The sequence below is a fragment of the Athene noctua genome, chromosome 23 (assembly GCF_965140245.1).
Source record: "Athene noctua chromosome 23, bAthNoc1.hap1.1, whole genome shotgun sequence".
In the NCBI taxonomy this organism is placed as follows: domain Eukaryota; kingdom Metazoa; phylum Chordata; class Aves; order Strigiformes; family Strigidae; genus Athene; species Athene noctua.
Genome location: NC_134059.1, coordinates 4,175,230 through 4,197,683, shown reverse-complemented (window position 1 = coordinate 4,197,683; position 22,454 = coordinate 4,175,230). Strand labels below are relative to the sequence as shown.

Genomic DNA, 22,454 nt, shown 5'->3' with positions numbered 1-22,454 from the left:
ATTTCATCTTAAATCAAGGCTGCCATAGGAGAGCCAACAAAATCTGGAAATTAGAGCTATGCTTTTCATGGGTTTTGTATTACTCTGTTTTGAACAGAGCTGAGAGGAGCTTGGCGTGAAGCCACTGTCCAAAACAATGCAGGGAAGCATATGTGGTTTGAGAATTACTCAATACCATTTGAGCTTTCAGTTTTTCCTGTCCTTCAATCCAAAAGGTATGAGGGTTCCAGGACTCAGTTTCCTCTACAGTAAGCAACTCTATGCAGTAACGCTCACTAAAATCCTTTACCACTGCAGTTTATGCATGCAGTACCGTGGCTTCCCTCTAGAAACTGCTTGAAATCGGTAAAAATGTAAATGGAAGAAATGAAAAAAAGATTAGAAGAAATCACTGGAATACATTACAGATAGTTTAATATTAGTATTTATATTAGCCATCATATTATTGCTAAAATTTAGCAGCCAGGAGCAGCAGAATTTAGAGGAGCCACTTTGCTGTTACTGCACATCCAGAAACCACACAATGCCCAGCAGCAGAAGTTAGAGCTGTTGACATGTTAACAGATTTAGCCCAGAGCACAGCATCTATACACAAAGGATCCATCATTTCAATCCAAGCTTTGCCCTAAAATGGGGTCTGAATGGTATATATACACAGTGCTGGCCACCCCTCTGAAATTAATTCACCTGCAGCTCTGCACACTTGGCAGTTTGTGCCATGGGATAATCCTCCAGACGACGGCATGGTCAAGCCTCGTGATGCATGTTGCTGGTGTAGGTAAATGTTTCTCCTTTCAGTGGAATCCCAGCTTACACTTCTGTACTGATGTTACCGCATGAAACTCTACGGCTGATCTGAAGAAAATCTAAGTTGATTGTTTTCTCAAGTGCTAACTGTATCTAACGACAATTTTCCTGGCTTTCCAGGACACAGGGAATACACTCCTCCATCCTTCACTACTTCAGTAAAGGACTATAAATACCTGAAAAAAAATTATATTGTTTACTGGGATTTAGTTCTGGTGGATTAGAAATGGACTGAGAAAGAAATAATGGACAGACCATGTTATATTAGTGCAGAAATATCAACTTCATCAGTGTTGAAGAGTAATAATGTTTTCTTTAAAGCTTCACATCATTCTAAATACATCTGAAAATAATGAAACTGCCTGCATGTAATCTGTTGAAATATGGCAGATGAATTTTACTTAGTAGCAAGCAATAAATATATAAGAAGTGGTAAATTAGGACGTTAAACTTCTACAGAATTTTGGAAAACAAACACAAAAAATTTGCTAGAATTATCTACAAAACTAGGAATTATACATTGACATTTCTCTGCTTTTGGCATTGCTGGGTATCCTACCTATTTGAAAATGCTTGAAAGTAGTAACATAAATATTGCTTTTTGTTTAGAACAACAGAATTACTGGAGGCATTAGGCAGGCTGTCTATTTTAAGAACTCTGGTACAGAAAACATAAAAAGAGGATCGAAGGCTGGTAAGAATTGCCAGAACTGTTGCTTAACTGTACTTTTCTCCTCTCTACTGAAATCCCAGTTCCCCAACAGTTGTAATTCAGGGGGATTGCTGGTATACTTCCATCTCTTCCCCCAGCCTGGGTCCTGAATATCCGATTGAAGGGGTGGAGTATCATACTGCTGGAGAGAGCTTGGCTCTGCTTTATTCTGGGCTGAGCGTGAGATATCAGATATTGGCTCTTCATGCAGAAGTTCGTTGTCAGAGTTCTTTGCAGAGCAAACTTCTTTCCTGAATGTACACACGATTACTGTAAGCCGAGGGTGGCTGATCTGTTGAGCTGGTCAAGAGAAGTTCCCGTGCCAAGGCAACACCATGTGAGCAGTGAAAGGGCCATGCTGGCATGGGAGCACGGGACAGTCCGAATCCCTGAGGAAAGGAGCTAGCAGGGACCGCCAACGCTGATGTCACCGAGCTGCCGTGGGTCCCCTCTGCACACCCAGCCCTGCACACTCATCTCAAAGTGGGGAACCATCGTCACCTCCTGCCCGGCAGCTGCTCCCAACCCTCCCTGCCACGTCCGTTTGAGGGGGATTGGTGAATATAAACTGTCACCTTCAGTCTTTGAAGTTTTTTCTATTGGGAGGAGAGTCCAGAAGGTCAATATCCTTGCATTAGACTATTCTGTATGATGTCAAGATAAGAGAGTTAAACAAGTTGTTCCATGAGCAGCAGAACCCTGTTTTCCTGCAGATTTACATGGATTTTTGCCTTCATTCTCACCTCCTTCAGCTATAGGACCCCAGCCTGGCGATATGCATAGGATGATTAGTCAAGGCTGGGCTCTTTCCCTAGGTGGGGCAAGTACTGGAATCTTCTACTCAGAACAAGGGCTTTTCCTGGAACTTGCAACCATCTGCCCTATTCAAACTTGGCTGTGACAGCCAGTGATCTTAAAAATTATTGCAGAGTACTGACAGAAGGAGCATGTGCATAAACTTCAGTTCAGACAATCAAGCTAGCACTGTCCTTCACTTCCCCCATCAGCCCCAAGAGACCTGGTGCAGTGACCTCTGGAAATAAAAAACTTGGAGCTTTTTGCTCTGCCCTGGCAGGGTCCTTGCTCTGTCAGAGAAATGGAAACAATTTAAAATGCAACTAAGTCATTCCCTGCCGCAAAACTCAGCTGGATGCCTTTCCAGCCTGCATACAAAGATGCCTTTCCCCAAACAGGAACACAGGACTCCCAAGAAACAAATTGAATTATGGATCCATTGCAAAAAAAGGTGAGTACCTGTGAAAACCTGGAGAATTCAAAAGAGCATCTGCTCTGCCCTCTTTCCTCAGCCACATGACAAGATTTAAGTTACCGACAGGATAATTTAACAACGTGAATGCTTAAATGTTCTAAAGCTAAATGTTCTACCTTCTGCTGTTCAGTTAAGAGATTCTTCAGACCCTTGCACAGTAGGTTCTAGCTCATCTGGGTTTTGATGTTTGCCCAAAGCAGCCAGCACAGCATCATGAGGAGTTAGAAAGAACCTTTCTTTGGTGACCCAGCTGTCAAAAAAATCATTCTTCTCTAAGTCTGCTATCACAGCGGCTATAAAAAAAATGGGGGAAAATAAATAAAGCGGCAAAATCACACCAAGTACTACTGCTAAAACACTCAAGTTTAAAGCATATCCTTGGAGATAAGTCAATATTAGTAAACAAATACTATACAGTGACAGCCAGCTATGAGGGCTGTAATGCCAGTATTGTGAAACATGAATGATCTGTGCAAAGAACATGCAGGAATTAGAGCAATTCTGCATTAAACAAGTGAACTAGAAGGTAAAACATAAACAGGGAAACAAAACCTCCCTTGTAGGGTTTTATCTCTGAAGAAAACCCTTATTCCACTATCTCAGATCCTGTTTTCTAGTTCAGCACTGAACAGCCAAGTTGTCCGAGATGTTAATGAATGCTGACTCCAGAGCCAGGGCAGGGCACGGCCAGACCCCATGCTGGCCCTCCTGCAGTTCAGTACGCAGCACACAGTGTTATCTCTTCACTTAAACAAAAAGTTCTCACAGGAACAGACTAACATGAAACATCTCTCCATATGCAGATGCCATGCCCACGTGTAAACGAGAATGGGAACCCATATTTTCAAGTGTGACCTGTAATTCTGGTTGTCTCTATTTTCCTGTCCAACATTTTCAGATACATCAACTTAGCGTTAAAGGAATCAGATTTTAAAGGTGATAGATTCTCACCGTTTTCTCAATGCCTAACCCTTTGTAACAAAAATATCTCAAAGTAGTTATTTTTTTAAAAAAGGCAATGAAACTCATTATTTCAGAGAATCACAGAATTTCAGAATATAGGACTGGAAAGAATGTGGAGAAACTTTGACTTTATCCCCATTTCCCAACGGGAAGGTCATTCAGTGGGTGGCAAGTAAATCTTCAAGGATTTTAAGGACAACAGCTCAGTCTACAATTATTCCCAATAGGTGTTAGTCTAACTTGTTATTAAACAAAAATCTTTTGAAGTTGAGCTATAGAGTTTGAGGGAGCTGACTAAGAATCCATCTGGAACTGTATCTTTCCAAGCAGCACAGCTACATGAAATTTATTTTTGCTAAATTTATATCTCCATTGGCTAGGATCCCCATTTGGAGATTTAAAAGTTCAAGGCATACTTCAAAGGAAAGGCTAATTAGGTAGTCAGCAATAACAAGAAAATCACTCTAGAAGACTGCGGGTAGTTTTATATCTGACACTTTTAAAGAGCATTTTTTTAAAGTGTCCAGTGAGAAGAAAAAATAAACAGCCAAAATGGAAAAAAAAATTAGATGTTTTTATAAATGTGCTTTTAGTTTACATGGCTCTAGAACTGGTGACAATGAATGACAGGTTTTTGCATGTCTTGTGTGTGGATAGTGTTTTTTTGTTGTTTTTTTTTGTTTTTTTTTAAATAAGTGGTTTTATGGGAATTTATTAATTTCTGAAACGATAGCTCCCTTAGTCAACTGAAAGATGTGTGTATTGTTATGGAGCAAGACATTTTTGGCTAACAAGAAACATAAGCCATTGGGTAAACTTCAGGTTTCACATTTATGTGAGTTAGGTTAATTACCTGTTGCAGTAACACTGAACCTACCAAATCCACTAATTGGACCATGCTGAAGTCTAAAATAATGGTGAGAACTGGAGATGGCAAATGGATCAGCTGTTCCTCCTGATCTATCTGTACTGAGGAATTATCTATTGCAGAGCCTGGTGAAAGGCAAGCTCTTTTCATCTTTGTTCTTCTCAGTCCTAAGTCCCATGTTAAAGCCTGGGGATGCACACTGTGCATCAGCCCAGATCATCCCAGAGCTGAGTTTGTCTCCATGCTTTGACCAATGTACCAAATTAACTGAAGATGATGAGGAATTGCCGTCTGTGTGATGTTGCCTCACCAGTTTCTCTGTAGATGGTATCTAAGATGGAAAATGGAGAATACATCAGTGGATGGAAAAATTGGGCCCAGGAGGTGGAAAATATTTTTGCTGCAAGTAAGACAGTACTGTAAATCATATGATATTTTTTCTCTCGTCGTAGAAAACATATGTGAAATAACACTAAATATAGCACGAAGCCACAAGAGTATGCAAAGTAGCAAGTGACTTAGGCAAGTCTCAGATGTGGTTAGCAGAGTGCCTTCAGCCACCAGATAGTACAGTGGTACCTCACTCTTCCACACCTGGACATGGCCTGTGATACTGGAATCTGTTAATTCTACCTTTCAGAAAAGAAAAGAAGAAAAAAGATTGTCTATGGCCATTGCCTCTCTCAGCAGCTGACCCTTACTGGCTGAGTTCTGCAGAACTTTGATTCATCTACATTCTTGTATGGCAGCTGGTCACAGAAAGGACCAATTTAATCAATTTTTCTTTCTCAATAGTTCCCAACGTGTTCTTTATTTTTTATAACACAAGAAAGGAAAAGTCACTCTCTGCATTTCTGTACTTTAGAAGATAACGTTACATTATCTATCACCTCAATCCCCAAGCACCTCAGTGCCACATACGTTTTCCAAACCACTGTCAACCTATTTCTCATACAAGGATTTTTACAAAACACTTCTGAAGACAGTCCATTCCCTGAAGTTCCCTTCACATATTGACTAAGACAATTCAGATAAAAAGGAACAAGAATGATTCTAGAAGATGCACAGCGGCCAATTATAGTAAAGATGAGAAATCCTCTAATCATGATAATCGTAGTTGCCTTTGAGGTATTTTGTGCTTGAATTTGGCAGTATTGGCAGGAACAAATTCCTCATAAGCAAGGGAATTCTCTCACTTCAGTGGGGAAAAAGAAGAAAATCCCTACCAAGGCACCTGACAAAAATAATTCTTTCAACTGAGAAGATATGTTGAATACTTCAATTGCTGGTTAATTCACCCAGTAAGCTGAGCTACTATTGCTCTATCACATAAAGCATGTGTAGAGAAATACAGTGGCAATGTTTGCTTATTTTCAAACAGCAAATATATATATGCTTTATATAACTTTTACAGCATTGTCCTCAGTAACATAAAACCAGGCACCTCAAACAAACAGCCTAGATAAATATACTTTCAAAGCTGACCCGAGGTCGTGGTGGAGTTGGATCACAGACACAAGAGCCTTTAAGATCTTTTCCTTCCACTGCAGTGTCAGACAGACTAAGTGAAATTAAAGCCTTCATTTCACTTTCATCTAGAGGCACTGCTTTCATGTCCACCTGAAACAGAAAGGCAGTTTTATTAGGGTTTTTATCTCCCCAATGCAGGCTCTTAGAAACTTCTGCTGACTGAAAAAGTGTCATTTACCTTGCATAGCAAATAGGTTTTGAAGTGATTCGTGTTTGTGAAAGAGACGGAAGAACAGCACTGGAAATTTTTGATACTTTCAATCTCCCTTGCCTGTAAAACAAAAGTTGTATCTGTGAGGGCTGTACCTAGCAGGAGCTATTTTTCCCCTCCTGACCGTCTAGGTTTTTGTCTGCAAGGTCCTACCCTAAGGACAGAGTTTGTCCAGTCACATTGTTGACTACACTGCATACTGGTAGTGGCATTGGCAGCATGGACCTAATTGCCATAATCTAGTCTGCTTCTCTTGCAATTAAAAACATACCTCCAGCATATCTATCACAGATGGCAGCTGGCTGCTCTAATGTAAAATAAGTGAAATTATTTTTGATGCTCGTTACAGAAAACATACACTATACCTTTGTTTTACTAACCTTGTCCTTATATTATTCCATTTTTTTCCAATCCATCAGCATAGCACTGGGAAGGTACCCCTGTGGCAAAGGTAAAGCTTTCTACTATTGCACTGCCTAAGTGGTGCAGGACTTGAAAATAATGTGTTAAAAAGGCCCATGCCCTACCTATTTTCCCATCATCAGGAGAACCTATGAGTCAGTTTAGCACATGCACAGTTGTTATTGTGAAAACATATGTAGAGTGGACAAAACCAGACTGAGAAAAGCAGGTCAGCAAAAAATGCCAAACAGCTCTGGAAGTGACAGCAGTGCAGCTCCCACTGTTGGACACGACTGCACAGATTGACACAAGGATCTCCACGGGGCCCGGGCAGGCTGAGCCAGGTATCCGAATCACTTCACCACAGATACTTCAGCATTCTTTAGTTTTCAAAGTTTTGAATCAACTGAACTGAGTCTGAATGGTCCCCCCAGGCATTTAAGGGAAGGAGCTGGATTACAGAAAGAGATGGAACATTTGTTTTTTGTTTCCTCTTACAGTTCTGTAGACGGATAAACTTCTATAAATATTCATGTTTGGAATCTGTCCCAGCACCACCATCTTCATTCTGAAACAAGATGTTTATTAGGTTTTCACAGAGAACAGAGAAAAACCATTTGTTCCCAAAAGCTTCATCTCCATTTCCCTCCTCTTCACTGGATACACCAACTGTAACTTACAGGGTGCGAGTACAAAAAGTTATTCACTCATAATTAGGGTTCTTTGAGTAGGGGAGCAGTATACAAGCACAACCTTCAGCTACAGTGGTGTCCTCAAGAATGTATAATGTCCCATTTCTAGCTCTGAAACACTTGGATGATTGTTATTATGCTGGAAAGCACGTTCCCTCTCTGTCTCACCACAGCCCTCCTCAAAGATACATCTACACAGTCTGGCAGAGGCAGCAGTGACTTGTGCTTAGAGCTGGCTGCACACACACGAGGTCTGATCCAGAGCAGGGTTTTGCCTTGAAGGAGAATATCCTGGTTTGGGTACGGGGCTTTGCTAATGGTGCTGCATGGTTTTGGGACAGGTTCTGGTCAGTTCAGGGCATGGGTGGAATAAACATGGGACTGGCTGGCTGGTTGCTGGAGGACTGGAAAGCAGCAGGCCCTGGTGTATGGAAAATTTTTGTCAAGACACTCTATTCAAAGCAATCTGTTTGCAGATAACTTCCCATGCTTTTTTGAATGTTGTTAGCATAATGCTCTCACTGGTAGGAAACTGATAAGCAGTTATATATCCTGAAGGTAGTACGGACAACAGGGACACTTAATTGAGAAGAGGCTGCAGAAAAGCCCTTTCACAATGCTCATTAAGTCCCACGGCAAACCCAAGAACTTAACTCTGAGCAGAGGTAACACTGAGATTTGGACAGCAAGTGAAATGCTTCCTGAAGGTATTCATTCTTTCAGAGCCACTCTGGATCAGATCACAAGTGGTTCGATATTTACAGCAACTGAGTTATTTCCTACCCCTTTCCACGTTAGTCTAGAGGCTTCAGTCTACTCAGACAAGCACCTCCCTATTATGGTAAATCTCATGGGGTATGGCTTGTATTTATGAATGATTTTCCTGTTTGGATTAGCTGCTAATAAACTGAGTAATGTGTGCCTGACGTAACCTCCCTCCCCTATCACCAACTGAGTTTATGGAGAAGATAAAGCAACTTGGTAAATGGCAGTGAAGACTGAGGAATGTATTTGAAATAAAAGCACAATATCTCATTTCATCCCTATAGAAGTGTGTGTACACAGATCACCTCTCCTGGCTGATGCCTACCCCATAATAAGCTGTCTTCAGTAGCATGGTACACCTGCAGAAGGGACCAATCCAGAGCCCATAAACTCGAAGAGATTACTGGTTTGGGATAGCATTAGAGAGACTCCAGAATGATCCCACTCAAGTGTTTACAAACGTGAAACACCTATTTAATTGTTGTACGTGTAACTATCTCTAAAGCATTGACTCTAAGAAAAACTAGTATTTTGTTTTAAAAGTTACAAGTACCTGTGTGACCTAATGGTGATTATGAAGAACATAAATCCCATGGTGATCACTAAACCAACAAATCACTGTGGCAAAAGTTGCAAGCCAAATAACCTTTGAACAAGAGACAGAGAGAGAACATGAGCCATAAAAAGATGCAAAATGACCTCCAACTCAGCCCCAGCATTTGCAAACTGCAGACAATATAAAAGGCCAGAAATAGTAATATGTGAAAAGCTTTGCTGGCACATCTAGAACAACCCAGTCCTGGAAGTAGCTACAAACAAGGATCACAAATCACAGTTCAAATCTCCAGACTTTTTAACAGGCCTTCAATTATCAGGAGAAACCACATCATATTGGGCGTCTTTATGAGAAATCCTGCACAAGAGTTGACATGAGAATGTGGCCTCAGCTGGCAGCTAGACAATGTCCTTCTTAAGGGATCTGGGAAGCAACAACAATAATTAGAACTAATTGAAAATTGATTTAAAAGAGATTTCAATACACTCGTTTCAGCGGCTATTTCAAAGGATCCCTTTTCTAAGGGAATGGCCACTGCTTTGCCGTGCCCTCTCAAAACAGTGCTCCCTTTAAGAAACATTCCAAATCCTAGGTGGGGTTTTTCTGTCACTTACAAAATGATACTTATCCCGTCTCCACAGGATGGGGATGTCCAGAAATTTTTCAAGTAAAGGGATCATGTTAAATACCACAATAGCAGCCAGTATACCCTGTGCAAATCAGAAAAACAGCATCTATTGTTACTTTTTGTTTGCAACCACAAACATGCTAAGGAACAAATACCCATCACAGACAAACTGCTTGAAATTAAAGTCTTATAATAGCTTTATTTCCAGCATTTTTATAGCTACGTATAACAGTTCTCTGATCTGCAAACCAACATGAAACTAGCGTGTCGCTTCTTGTTTGATTTCACAATCACTTCTGCCAATACAACTGGACTTCCTCTTGAACTGTTATGTGCAGTTTCCATTACAGTGTGCTTCAGTGAATGCCTGTGCCTCCTGCAGCACTAGGAGAAAGGCCAACACCATCTACAGAATTAAGAGCTGCTGTTTCAAAGAATGGTTTCAATTAGCATGGGTAGTTTGTTGCCAGATTTAGGAAGTTCTTTGACACCATTTGTTGAAATAGCCTCTTAGCAAAGAAAAGGAGACTGAAAGGAAGTAGATGGTTAAATTCTGTTTTGTCAGCTAGTTTTGGGAAAGGGATTAATTCTCCCATCTTACAAAGAGGCCAGGAAAAAAAAATCAGGAAGTAATGCTCTGTCAGTGGTTCCCTAAGAAAATTTACAGAAAAAAAAAAAAAAAGAAAGTCTAGAGAAAAAATTAAGGGAAAAGTGGAAAAATGAGTACTCTGAATAATCTATGTTAACAAAATGTTTATGTTTATTGCACTGGTGATGCAAAATCCACAGAAGGCAGTTTAGGGGTCCATATGGTTTCAAAATAAACCTCAAAGACCAAGCTGTTTAAATTATAGAGGCTGGCAGTGAAATTTCAATCCAGTTTTAGCCAATGAATTTTAGCTTGTACTGATCAGTGAGACATGGCAGAGAGATGCAATATTCATTACTTAATATGTTAGCCTGCTGAATTTAGGAGAGTTTAAAGTAATTGTTTTGGTTTGGTCCATGCCTGAAAACAGTTAATTCTAGAGCATAATATAATCCCTAACTGTCCCAGAAAAATCTTGATATTATGCTTCAAAAAACTTTCATTTTACGCTTAAGTAGTAAGTAGGCTGCTGCCATAACTATTTCAAGTTCACTTACATTAGGTATCATCTGGAAAAAGCGTCCTGGTTTCAGTGCCATCACCAGCTCCAATCGCTGCTGCTAACTGAACAGAAATACTTTATTAGAGAGGCCCGAGAGAACCATTTACTTCCTTGACCTCTCTAAACAAGTAGCTGTGGCCCATGTAACACCACTGACTGGGACTAATAACCAGAGGACAATTAACAAAGGCCACAGGTATGCTGCAACTCATGGTACAAATTCTAGTATACTCAGGATGGAAGAGTTTTCTGTAGATATAAATTTGGCCTAAATGGACTATTCTTAGGCACAACAGAACGATGCAACAAATTATTTTGGTTTGATAATTTCACCTGAGTAATAAGATACTTCTCTTGCAAGTCAGACTTTGAAATACACTCTTTATTAAACAAAATTATTTCTATGCTGCAGTAAAGCATACACAGACATTCAGTCAAGAGGAATTATAAAAACATTATTACATACATATTACACCCTCTTTGCCCCCTGGAAAAAAAAAAAGATCACAATGTCAAGTACTCAAGAGTTAGGAAGAAGTGGCAGAATTAAGGACGCGTGAACAATTTTCCATTTGGCTTTTCAGTATATTCATTAAAATAGTTTCAAACTGCATGAACAACATATCCTATTCTCCCCACGGGATCCTGGCTTCCTTTGTGGCACATCATGTGCTGTTACTACATAGTATAACATAGACAGAGAGGGTATCTGAATTCATGTTGCGTGGGCACGTAACCTTCTATTTCACAAATTGTTTAGATTAGATGTCAGCCTATACTCAGCATACAGTGATTTTAGATGAGAGCTTGGAAGCTTAAAAAAAAAAATCCAGCCCAGCTCACCTGTGTTCTTCCACCTGTCCTCTCTTGAATGACAGTTCCAGAAATAGCACAGCTGACAACAAAGCTTTTGAAAAATGAGCTGCAAATATTGTATAGCCCCACAGCTACTAGCTCCTGTAAAACAGAGACAGAAGGAAGCAAACCCCAAACAAATGACTTACCTTCATAGAAGTAGCTTCGCAGGAATTCCTTTCCTTTTGCTCACACTTACTGGTTGCTCATCTGTATTGCTAAGGTCAGGAAACCTCCTGGAAAGCAAGGTCTCTGGTGGTTAAATGAGCTCTCTTAAAAGGCATACAGTTTTCACAGCTGAGGATCTCATGGACCTAAAACTTCAGTTCCTTCAAAGAAATCCACTTAGAACCTCAAAGCTAAGAAGCACTGACTTTCAAGCTAATACATGGCAAATCTGAGTACATAGCAGAGTACACCTCGACTAAAGCTGAGTGGAAAAAACATTCCCTTTATATTTTATCCTCAGAGGCAGCTTCCTTACTGGCTCAGTTCCATTCCAGTAAAGATCCAAAGCCATCACAACAAGCTAAACATGGGGTAGTGCAAAACACCTAATGCTTACTAACTCTAGCACAGTTTTACTTACCAACTAACACAGTTTTAGCTTAAAAGCCTCTCAGAGCAATCGCTCTGGGCAGAAAATCCATACACTGGGGTAGTAGCCACATAGAGAAAAGAACTACAGCTGCTCTGGCCATTTACAAATTCAGCTATTCATTTATCATGCTTTTATAGTCTCATGGATTCATGACAGCAATGGTCCTCAGCGATCAGTTGCAGCACTCTGTGTGAGGTTCATCCCAATCACTGGGAACACACAAAAGCCTCCTGGTCAGAGAAGGCTGTGTTCTGGCCTCACATTATTGCCTTATAACATACACTTTCAATAGGAAAGGGTAACAAGTTGCTACAAAACCATCATCTGGCATATTCACTCTGTCCTTGCATTTCTACCACTGGCAGGTAGGTAGTGGCTTTGCAAGTCGAGTTTAGCTTGCTTCTTGGCCTAGGAAGTGTGTGTAGTTTTGTTCTCACCTGATTGCTGGCAATATTGTGAAGTGAAGAATATCTCTCCCCAGCAAAACCAAGAAGGAAAGAGCTTACAATAGCAATGGAGAAGGCATACAGTATGATCTTGCTCAGGTTTGATAAATCCGGCAGTGTAGGAGGCACAAACCTACAGGAGAGAACAGGTAAGTTTAGGCCTGTTCTGAGCTCCGTCCACAGTAACTCTGAACCCAGGCTCATCATCAGAGGCATCCAGCACCCCACTGGAGATGCTCTCAATCCACCCCACAAAAAAAAAATCCAAATTCCTTCCTCTGTGTGCTAACAAAACCTGAATCTAACACAGAAAACTGCAATTTGAATTCTGTATATTCTCAGAAATGATGATGTAAATAAAATTCTTGAAGAGTTATTCTTCTAGCTGTAAAAGTCAGCCCATGTCAGATTTCAAGAACAGGCTGAAACATCTTTCATATCTCAAAAGTACAACCTCAAAAACAGCATAGAAAACTAACCTCTGAGGAATCTTACTGACCACAGCACTACTGATTCAGCATGATGATGACTGCAATTAGAAATAATGATGACTGTGATAATCTGGGAAAGAAAACAAGAAGCAATACCAGAGATGATACAACATTTGTTCCTGAAACTGTATACAATACATCTAAAGACAGTTAATCTTGCAGGAGTAAAGGACTTAACCACAGATTCCGTGTGTAAATATAACAGCATCTTGAAGTAATATGTTACACGTTCTTTGAAATAAAGCATATTATACTGTTAGTTCAATTATCACAATGGCATTTTGGAGATCACTTACCAAGAGAAGTTCCATAGGAAATGCAATAGAAGTAAGTTTATAAGTTATCATGACAGATGTATTGACTCGTAGTATGGCCATGCCAAGCAAAAATTGCAATATGCTCGTGGCATTAGCTTCTGGGAGAACCAGGAGGAAACGAAATAGATTCTGAAAAAAAAAAAATCATCAGAAAGGATCAGAGTCAGATACAGAAACAGTTGTAGTATTCCAGGAGTCTGACATAGGTTGCCCTGACTCTTGAACTCAACCTTTCTGCTATGGTGGTATCTTCAGTTAGAAGAAGAGGGATGCTAAGAGAAAAACAGTATTCCAAAAAAAAAAAAAAAAATCTATCTATTGGTATCTGCATGGAAATCACTGCCACAAATAGCTCAGATCTAGTAGTCATTCTTCTCCCTTCTACACTACCTTTTTCTCAAGTTGTCTGATTGACATTACTAAAGTAAATTAGGATGAATTAGCTTTAACTTCTCTTTAGCTTGGAGTCTGCTGCTTGTCAGACAGGATAAAGTTCCTGTGCACCCAGCAGCTTGCCCATGATGATCTATTGAGGAAAAAAGCACTTTTTCCTTTAACCTTTGCTCTGCTATAATTGTAGGCATGTTGAAAATATAGTATAGCACTACATAAGTAATTAAAAATATACACACAGACTTTTCTTCTTGCATGTCAGACAATAAGCTCCATACATTGTTCAAGACCACAGGAAGGCGAAGTAAACCACAGCTGAGACTTGCACAGATATCCCTTAGCAACTGACTTAGATTGAAATTGCCTTCAATTTCTGAAGCTGCTCTTTTCTTTCCCCTCCAAAAAGCATGCATTTTTCTGACTAACAATTAATTTACTCACATAGAAAATACCCAGGGGGCCCTTATGGAAGTCAAGCATGACGTCAGAGATAAAGCTCAGCTGTGATACAATGACATGCCATGCTGCTGCGGTGAGGTAAACACCGATCGGCATGTATGTTGTTACAAACCCCAGGCAAAAGCAACCTAAGCAGCAAATAAGAAGCGAGATGTGATAAAATTATCCATGTCTAACCCTGTCCTTCTTGTTTCCATATTTGAAGAGCATGATTCTTCACTGCCATACATGATGGATAGTTATTTGAACACGCTATTTTCATTATGCACAATTAAGTAAGACACTGCCAAACCAAAACAGGAGCACTTTACATCAAGTGTGTGCAGTTATGCAGGGCTACCTAAGGGTCAACATTCTGCAGAACTGGTCAACGTAAATAATTTACTTTACACATATTAATGAATCTTCACCTGTCATGACTTTTTCAGACAGCATGAGAGGAAGACAGACCTTCATGTCCCCCTTTGCACAACATGTATTCAAACGTGCTCTGCTTAGTATTTGTGGTAAGAATATGCAAGCAGTACCATTTCTTACACTTGTATGAAGAATGCATATAAGGATACATCATTAAGGATGTAAAATAGATTCATCTTCTACCTGAATGATGCCAGTCAAAAATATTATTGACACAGTAAGCATCAAGACCTCCATGTACTCTTTTGTAAGTGCAGAGTCTGAGAAGTTGTCCAGTGAACCATTAGTGGAAAATGTTTGGTTCAAAGTAAGAGTCTTCAGAATGTCTATCACCACCATATTTAGGATGCTGAATGAGCCTAGAACCAACAGAACAGAGAACAGAAAATGAAACTGCATGAGATGTTACAACAGAGACTTATCTTAAAACCACACATCCATCTCTTCCCCCCACCATCAGTCTGTGCAGTATGAGACAGTCTATTTTCATCCATATCAATAATCCACATATATAATTCATTTTTACTGTTTCTGAGTACCTAAACTTTTCAAAGTCCTGACTGAAAATTTCATATTCCTACTATTTTATGAGTGCAGTCTTCAGTTCATCAGATGTACAACAAAAAGATTTTAATGTAAAGCACAAAAAATGGATGCATTGCAATGAGCTGCCAGAAAGGCTGAAAAACACATTCAGAGAAAGAACTGCCAATTTACCTGAGAGGCCAGAGCTCCACATACCCACTCATTATGATAATGTGAGGGCTTCTCACAGGTAAACAGCATTTTAATAAGGCTGCTGCTGAACACATTAAGAACATAAACCCATCACCAGTTCAGTCATGGCAAGAACCTGCATGGAGAAGACCATGGAGAAGATCAGGAGCCAAATCATAATTCACAGTAAGATCCTGGAGGTGAATAGGAAGCAGCTTGCACTGGTCCTTTACATAGGAGATGCCTCCATGACACTCCAGCCTCTCCTTTGCCGTGCTGGCTCCTGTCCTCAGGGGTACAAAGCACCTCGCAGCTGAAACTTGACGGACTTGGTGAAATTCTCACCATGGATCAGCTGCAGAAGTGGAACAACAATGAACTGAGAACCTGGGGGTCTGGATTCTGACCTAAGTAATATCTGCCTATTAGATGAAATGGGTAGGACATCTTGCCGGTTTTTTTGAAGCAGCACTGAATAATCTCTAAATCCTGCAGGAACATTTCACAATACAAAATAAACCTCACCAACTGAGATATGATGTCAAGTCCCAAATACATCATTGAGCAGCAGAAAGCAGAAAGGAAGCCATTGATATTTGGCACAAATAACCTGGTCAGCCAAACTCCTAAAAATCTTGGAAAGCAAAAATCTGTTTCTAAAAATCAAGCAGGCTGGGAAGGTTCTCTATCTTTGATTACTATTTTTAAGTAAAATTTTGCTGCTGAAAACCCGACAACCTTTATGAAAATCCCAGTTCAGGTCCTGATAAAGCCAGGCCAGAAGCCAACGTTGTTTTACAACAACAGGCCCTTGCTAACTAGAAATTAGACAACAAACCAGAACAACTCTTCATTTAGGCCACCTACTAGCAGGGTGGCTATGCATTTGAGTATCTAACAGACCTGATTTTGCAAGGTGGATTTTAAAGCCCATGTTATTTTGTTTGTAATCTAGGAAAATGCTGGTATTAGTTTACATTTTGAGTAGTGTTCTGTCCTTGAAATTATACCATGTAACATCTTATTATAGAAAAGAAGCTCTCCTGCAAATATGCAAATAAATAGGTTAATGATTTAAGGAATTTCTAAGGTTAAAGTTCCCACATAACCTGATGACATTAGAAAGAACAGAAACACACACTGGAGATAGATGATGAAAAGCATGATATACAAAAGGAAGCCTAGAGTGTTTTTTTCTCTCTGCCTACCTTGAGGAATCTGAAACATCCCAACACTCAGGCCTGCATGTAGATCCCTCAAGATCCATTCTCTGAACTGATATGAAAACAGACAGTTCAGGACAGGGAACATCTTGATTATGATCTTTCCAAACTTCCCCAGGAGAAGCTGAAAAGAATCAGATAAGCTGAGCTATATGCAATGCCTTTTACAGTCTCCATCTCTGCAGTGCTTTTGCATGGCCTCATGCTCTGCAGGCACCGAAGCCACACACAGGCAATGGTTAGCCTGCTGCACATTCAGCTGGCACATAACATGAACCCTACACAGGCACCCCCGTGCCTTTGCATTCCATTCAGATGAATCTCAAATACTCTGTGTGCCATTCACATGATAGCCTGTCAGCACCCGAGCCCAGAGTGCTGAATGCATCAATTACTTGACCTCATTAACACCGCAGACAAAAAGGAGATGGTATTTTGATTCCTCCTATTCTGATCTAGAAGAAAAACAAACACACACTACATCTGGGGGGGGAAAAAAAAAAAAAAAAGACAAACCTATCCCACTTCCCACAAAACAGTCAAATGTTTCCTGTATTACATTATTTAATAAGGGATGCAAGCAGGACTTGACCTACATTATTTATTTTGCGCGTATGTTTTTGAATCAGAATTTCCAGTAGGTAAACTCTGACTAACCCCACGGCTCTGTGCTCCTTCTTTCCCTTTTTAATCCCCTGGCAAAGTTGGTGATTTTCTACTTACAAACCAAATGTAAGTGATGTAGTGTCTACCCGAGGCTTCTGGCAGCCCTGAACAGTGGCTGTGGGAGCTGACCCCAGTTAACATAGAGCTGAGTCCCCTTCCATCATTTTATTCTCCCAGGTGATTACGCACTGGGCTGTCAAGTGGAAACAAAATTGGGAAGAGAGAAAACACATGAGATAGGCAAGTAGAAAAGAAACAGGGAAAAGAGTATGAGGAATCAAGGCAGAGATGGTTCTTAAATGGCGAGTTGGGGGAGGAAATAAAGAAATATTCTTATGAAGCATCAAGTGCAATAATAAAGTTTCCAATAATATTAGCTATGACTTTACAGCAAAATTCTCCCTTTGATCTCTGGGCAAGACTTATTTTACTGCACCAGGTGTTTCTGGGTGGACAGACTGTTAACTCTAGATCATGTGTCATAATTACACACAATTCAACCCTTTCCATCAAGTAATTTTATTTTGCTGACTCCAGAACTTCATCCAATCTCCTTCTTACATTTTATTTTCTTTTAATATATAAAAAGACAACGCCGAAACATAAGGCTATTGCACAATCTAAAGGATCTCACTATTACAGAAATTAATCTTGATGACAGGTCTTCATGGTGAATGAAAACTAGAAAACACAATAGCTACTCAAACTATGGCTCCACTTGCCTTCACTTATCACCAGGAAATTACTTTAGAGCAGCGTAAGTTAGACATGACCTATAGTTTTAGGCTGCAGTCCCACACATAGCTGAGCTGATGTAAGAGGTAGTTATACAGAAAGAGAGGTCTGGCTCCCCTCCTTTCCTTTCCCTGTGTGGTCCTGTCCCTTCTGGCAGCAGCAAGCTGTTAGATTAGCTCACCACACCTTGTGGAACCTCACCCATAGCTAGACTTGAGTCTCAAGTCCTGCCATGGTCTCAAAACAAGAGTTTAAGTTTCCGTAGACATTCAGTATACATGCTGAAACAAAGCCCAGATAAATTATGAATCAGAGATTTTGTATTTACTTTTTTAGGAGGACTTTGTAGAGAAGACATGGCCATGACCATTGACAGTCCACTCCAGATCCAAGAAGAGATCCAGAAAGAAAACTGAAATATTCATAAGTCAAACAAAACTAAAAGGGGAGCTGATGAACTGGCTTCCTATTTTTTTATTCTATTTGTCTTGCTGGAAGGACACCAGAAATCATCCTATGCTGCCAAAAAAGACTGCCTTCTGGTGTGCCTGCAGGGCTCCTCTGGCAGAAGACATGCTTCTACTCCCAGTATAATGCCCAAAAGATAATTCCAGCACATGGGAAAAAGAGGCTGTGGAAGCATTAATGCTTTATCACTACCCTAGCCTCACCCATTCTCCTCAAAGAACGTAGGAACATAGCTCCAAAATAATGCCAAAGCAGTTTGGTCATACTATTATGCAACTTCCCATGTCCTCAGCTAAGAGGGAACAGAAAAAGGCTCTTGAAATTTAAGAAATAAAAGTAGCAAAAGGCACAAATCAGAAAAAAGCAAATGAAAGCTGGGCTGAGGGAAGCGCTGGAGGGAACTACAACTATTGACGGTTTCTCGTTACAGGGCACATATCCCTCACATGCTCATAGTCCTGAAGTGAACAGACACTTCTGCAGATTGCAAACAGCAACTTGGATAGTGCACAGCTGAACTGACCTTGCATGCTTCAGGTGAGTTGTTGCAACTGGGTGTTCTGCTTTGGTTACCAATCAGTGCAGTTCAGCATTTTAATTACCAGCTGTGGAAGAGTTAGCACTTTTTTTTTTTTTTTTTTTTTTTTTTTTTTTTACACTTGGGCTTGAAGAGTCTCCTTAGTTTCTTTACACCTGATAAATTCATGGCATAGAACTCACCTGTATTGTAGCCATCTGTTCTCTTGATGGATCTGTAGTGCTCCACCCAAGGTGGAGGACAGTTTTCTTTCAAAATATGCCTGGAAGTGCTCCTCAGTCTGCATTTCTCTTTGGACCTTGTAAGCTGCTGGTTGTCTGTAAGTACCAACAATATAATTGTGGAGCACCGTATTTTCCTTTTGACTACAGTCAGTCAAAAACAGTGGAACAGCAAATGCTGGAGACCACAGTGAACACTCTCTCACTGGAAGAAACAGATAAAGTCACAGAAGTATCTACTAAAACCAAAACAAAACATATGATACGTGATCAGTCCATCCCAACATCACTACTGTGAAGCCAATAGTTACACTGGGGATAAGCAAGGCTCTGGAGAGTGAAATCCATGAAAGACATGTGCTGCTCTTAGGATCAAACAAATCAACTGCCAAATGAGTTGCAGGAACACTGGGTCCTTCTGGAACTTGCCTTATTACCCTGTAGGAAAGGCCAGCCTGGATCCCCTCCATTTTGTGATCCCAAAAGCAGGCTGGTGTTTAGGGAACTAAATACAGTCCTTCTCCATAAACCTACCACAGCTGAGGAAACAGTTTGAATTCTCCTTGTTTCCAATTCTGGAGGAAAAAGGCTTAGTCTGAATCATACAGAAAGAAGCTACATCTGAGGCTGTACAAATGCCATAACTTGCTGTATAAAATCGGTATCTGATACCATTCAGGTTTTCAAATCCCCAAAATGCCTGACTCGCGTTCCTCAGAATTTTAATGTCAGGAAGGAGATCTGAATTCAATCACTATCACTCAGAGCTGGTGAGATATGAATTCTCAAAGTAAATACTGAGTAAGTAAAGGTCCAGTGGAAAAGCAGATCTAAGGCAAAGTTCTCATACTGACAGCTGAGGAAAAAAAAAAAAAAAATCAACTCCAGAGCTACCAAGTGAAAGTACATGTAAGAAGGGTGGCGACATGTAGTAAGATGTTTTTTTGCTATAGGCAGAACAAAGAAAAGAGGAACTATAAAAAAGCTGCAAACGAGCAGTGGAGAATCTATTCAGAATGCAATTTAAAATATCAAAACCTGCAAAAAATTAATTGGGATTAAGTTTTCTCCTCATATTTCATTTCCTGAACCATCACAATTAGTTTGTGCCAGTCTAGGGTTTTGCATCACTGAGATCTGCTACTTCTGATACAGCATCAGGGACTCCAGCACAGTATTAACTGTCTTGTGAGACATTATCTACCAACACGTACACGCATCCCAGTCACTCTAAACCAGAGAGAGCTAGTAGCAGGCAAGTCTCAAACACACTCCATCCCTAGGGCACAGTTTCTCCCTCTTTTTAAGAAGGAGATAAATCAAGGTCTTCCACAGATGACTTTCAGCGCCATTTTGGTCATTAGCTTTTCATACCCAGCACAAGCTTTTGGAACCTTACCTGTTTCTAACACCTCTGAGCACAATCACCTCTTTTCAAGGCAAGGTGACACAACAAGCAAAACTAACAAGCAGCTAGAATTTGCAAATTAAAGGCATTAAAAACCCCAGCACGTCAAGTAGTTACTTTTTAGATTCAAGCAGTGGTAAGTTTCAGCTGTTCCCTCCTGTTATTTGGACTTCAATGACTCACAGCCACAGAGGACAGGGTCCTACTCAAGTCTTACTCTGTGTAGAGAAAAAGGTTTTGACGTGGGAAGCCAGATGTTTTAAAAGCAGGCTTCCATATTCCATTCAGAATGTGTCTTGCACAGTACCGCTACCAAGACTCATCTTCCTCAAGCTTAAGACTGAAACCTAAGTGGCCCTGAACACAAATCCCTAACGCTCTTTACTTGCTGTGACATTCCGTACTTACTACCTGGTGAAGACACTGTGGGCTCCACTCCAAAACGTGCTCAACCTACAGCACTTAATGACTTCACCGAGTCTTAGGCATGCACTTGAAAGCAAGCACATATATATCTTTGATACTGCAAGACCTACTACAGTATTGAGAAATAGTTTATTCTCCAAACACACAGAGAAGGATCAGGACACGGGGAAATCTGGGCTTCGCTCTCATCATCGCTCCTGGCTTGAAGCCTCTGTTAGGGAACAGACTGTCCTTAGGAAGTTTACAAGAACAATTAATACTGGCTTGTAAAGCTTCACAAGCTTTGGTTGCCCCCAGATACACCATGTCAGGCTGTTACCAGTGACCCTGGGCCTGCAGAAGTGCTGCCTCAGGCAAGTTTTTTCATCAGTTTTCCTTCTCACAGAATCACCTCGGTTGGAAAAGCCCTTGAAGCTCCTCCAGTGCCACCATGACCCTCACCCTGACCGTTCCCAACTCCCCCAGATCCCTCAGCGCTGGCTCAGCCCGACTCTTCAACCCCCCCAGGGATCCCGGGGACTCCCCCCTGCCCTGGGCAGCCCATTCCAACGCCCAACAGCCCCTTCTGCACAGAAATCCTTCCTCAGAGCCAGCCTGACCCTGCCCTGGGCAGCTTGAGGCCATTCCCTCGGGGCCTGGCGCTGGGGCCTTGGCTCCAGAGACTCATCCCCCCTCTCTGCCCCCTCCTGGCAGGGAGTTGCAGAGGGCCAGGAGGTCTCCCCTCAGCCTCCTCTTCTCCAGACTGAACCCCCCCAGTTCCCCCAGCCGCTCCCCAGTGACCTGTGCTCCAGACCCTGCCCCAGCTCCTCTCCGACCACGCTTTGTTACTTTAAGCACACCCTAAGGGAGACCGCGCAGAAAAACCAAGAGGACTCATGAAAAGGCAAAAGAAGGGCAGTAACTCCCAAACTTCACCTCATTTACCCCGCGGGTGGTTTATAGCGGGACCCTCCAACCCCCGCGCCGCCCCCCCGCGGGCCGCTCTCGCGAGAGGCCGCCGAGCTGGTTCCATATTGGGGCATCTCAGCGCTCGGCGCCCCAACTCTCGCGAGAGCGGCCGCGAGGAGCCATTGGGCTCCGCCGGGGCGGGGGGGAGGCCATTGCCCCGGCCCAGCCCGGGCTGTGCCGCTCGGGGCGGAGCGGGGCGGGGGCAGCGGTTGTGGCGGCGCCGGCTCCGTCCTACCTGCGCCGGGAGTGTGTCCCCGCACGGCCGCCCCGCCCGCCAGCCCCGCCCGCTGCCGGCGGGACCGGCCCCGCCGCGCCTCGCGTCCCCTCCCCTCACCTCACGGGGGCTCGTCCCGCCATCCCCGGGCGGGCAGGCGGTGACAGGGGCCCCGGCGCCCACCGCGCCCGCCCCCTGAGCCGGGGTGAAGGCGGGGCGGGGGGGAGCGCAACCGGCCGCTCGGGGCGGGGCGGCGGCGGCCAACGGCCGGCGGCGTGAGGGGAGGGCGGCGGGGAGGGCGTTGCTGCTGCAGGGCCGCCCCCGCCCGCGGGAGAAGCGAGGCGGGGAGAGGAGAG

General features: G+C 42.0%; 1 protein-coding gene across 1 annotated transcript; it reads right to left on the bottom strand.

Annotated features, from left to right (window-relative positions):
• Positions 1-397: 397 nt before the first annotated feature.
• SLC26A8 (solute carrier family 26 member 8) lies at positions 398-22,450 on the bottom strand. Its single transcript, XM_074925244.1, is given in 26 exon segments — positions 398-1,762; positions 2,867-3,082; positions 3,205-3,254; positions 4,601-4,765; positions 4,767-4,951; positions 6,106-6,240; positions 6,329-6,421; positions 7,262-7,331; positions 8,774-8,830; positions 8,832-8,866; positions 9,391-9,486; positions 10,551-10,599; positions 10,601-10,617; positions 11,399-11,512; positions 12,449-12,590; positions 12,937-12,970; positions 12,973-13,018; positions 13,245-13,394; positions 14,100-14,253; positions 14,716-14,893; positions 15,777-15,809; positions 15,812-15,885; positions 16,456-16,585; positions 16,588-16,598; positions 19,064-19,198; positions 22,219-22,450. Coding segments are annotated over 26 exon segments (2,703 nt in total). The 5' UTR covers positions 22,242-22,450; the 3' UTR covers positions 398-1,451.
• Between the last annotated feature and the right edge of the window lie 4 nt (positions 22,451-22,454).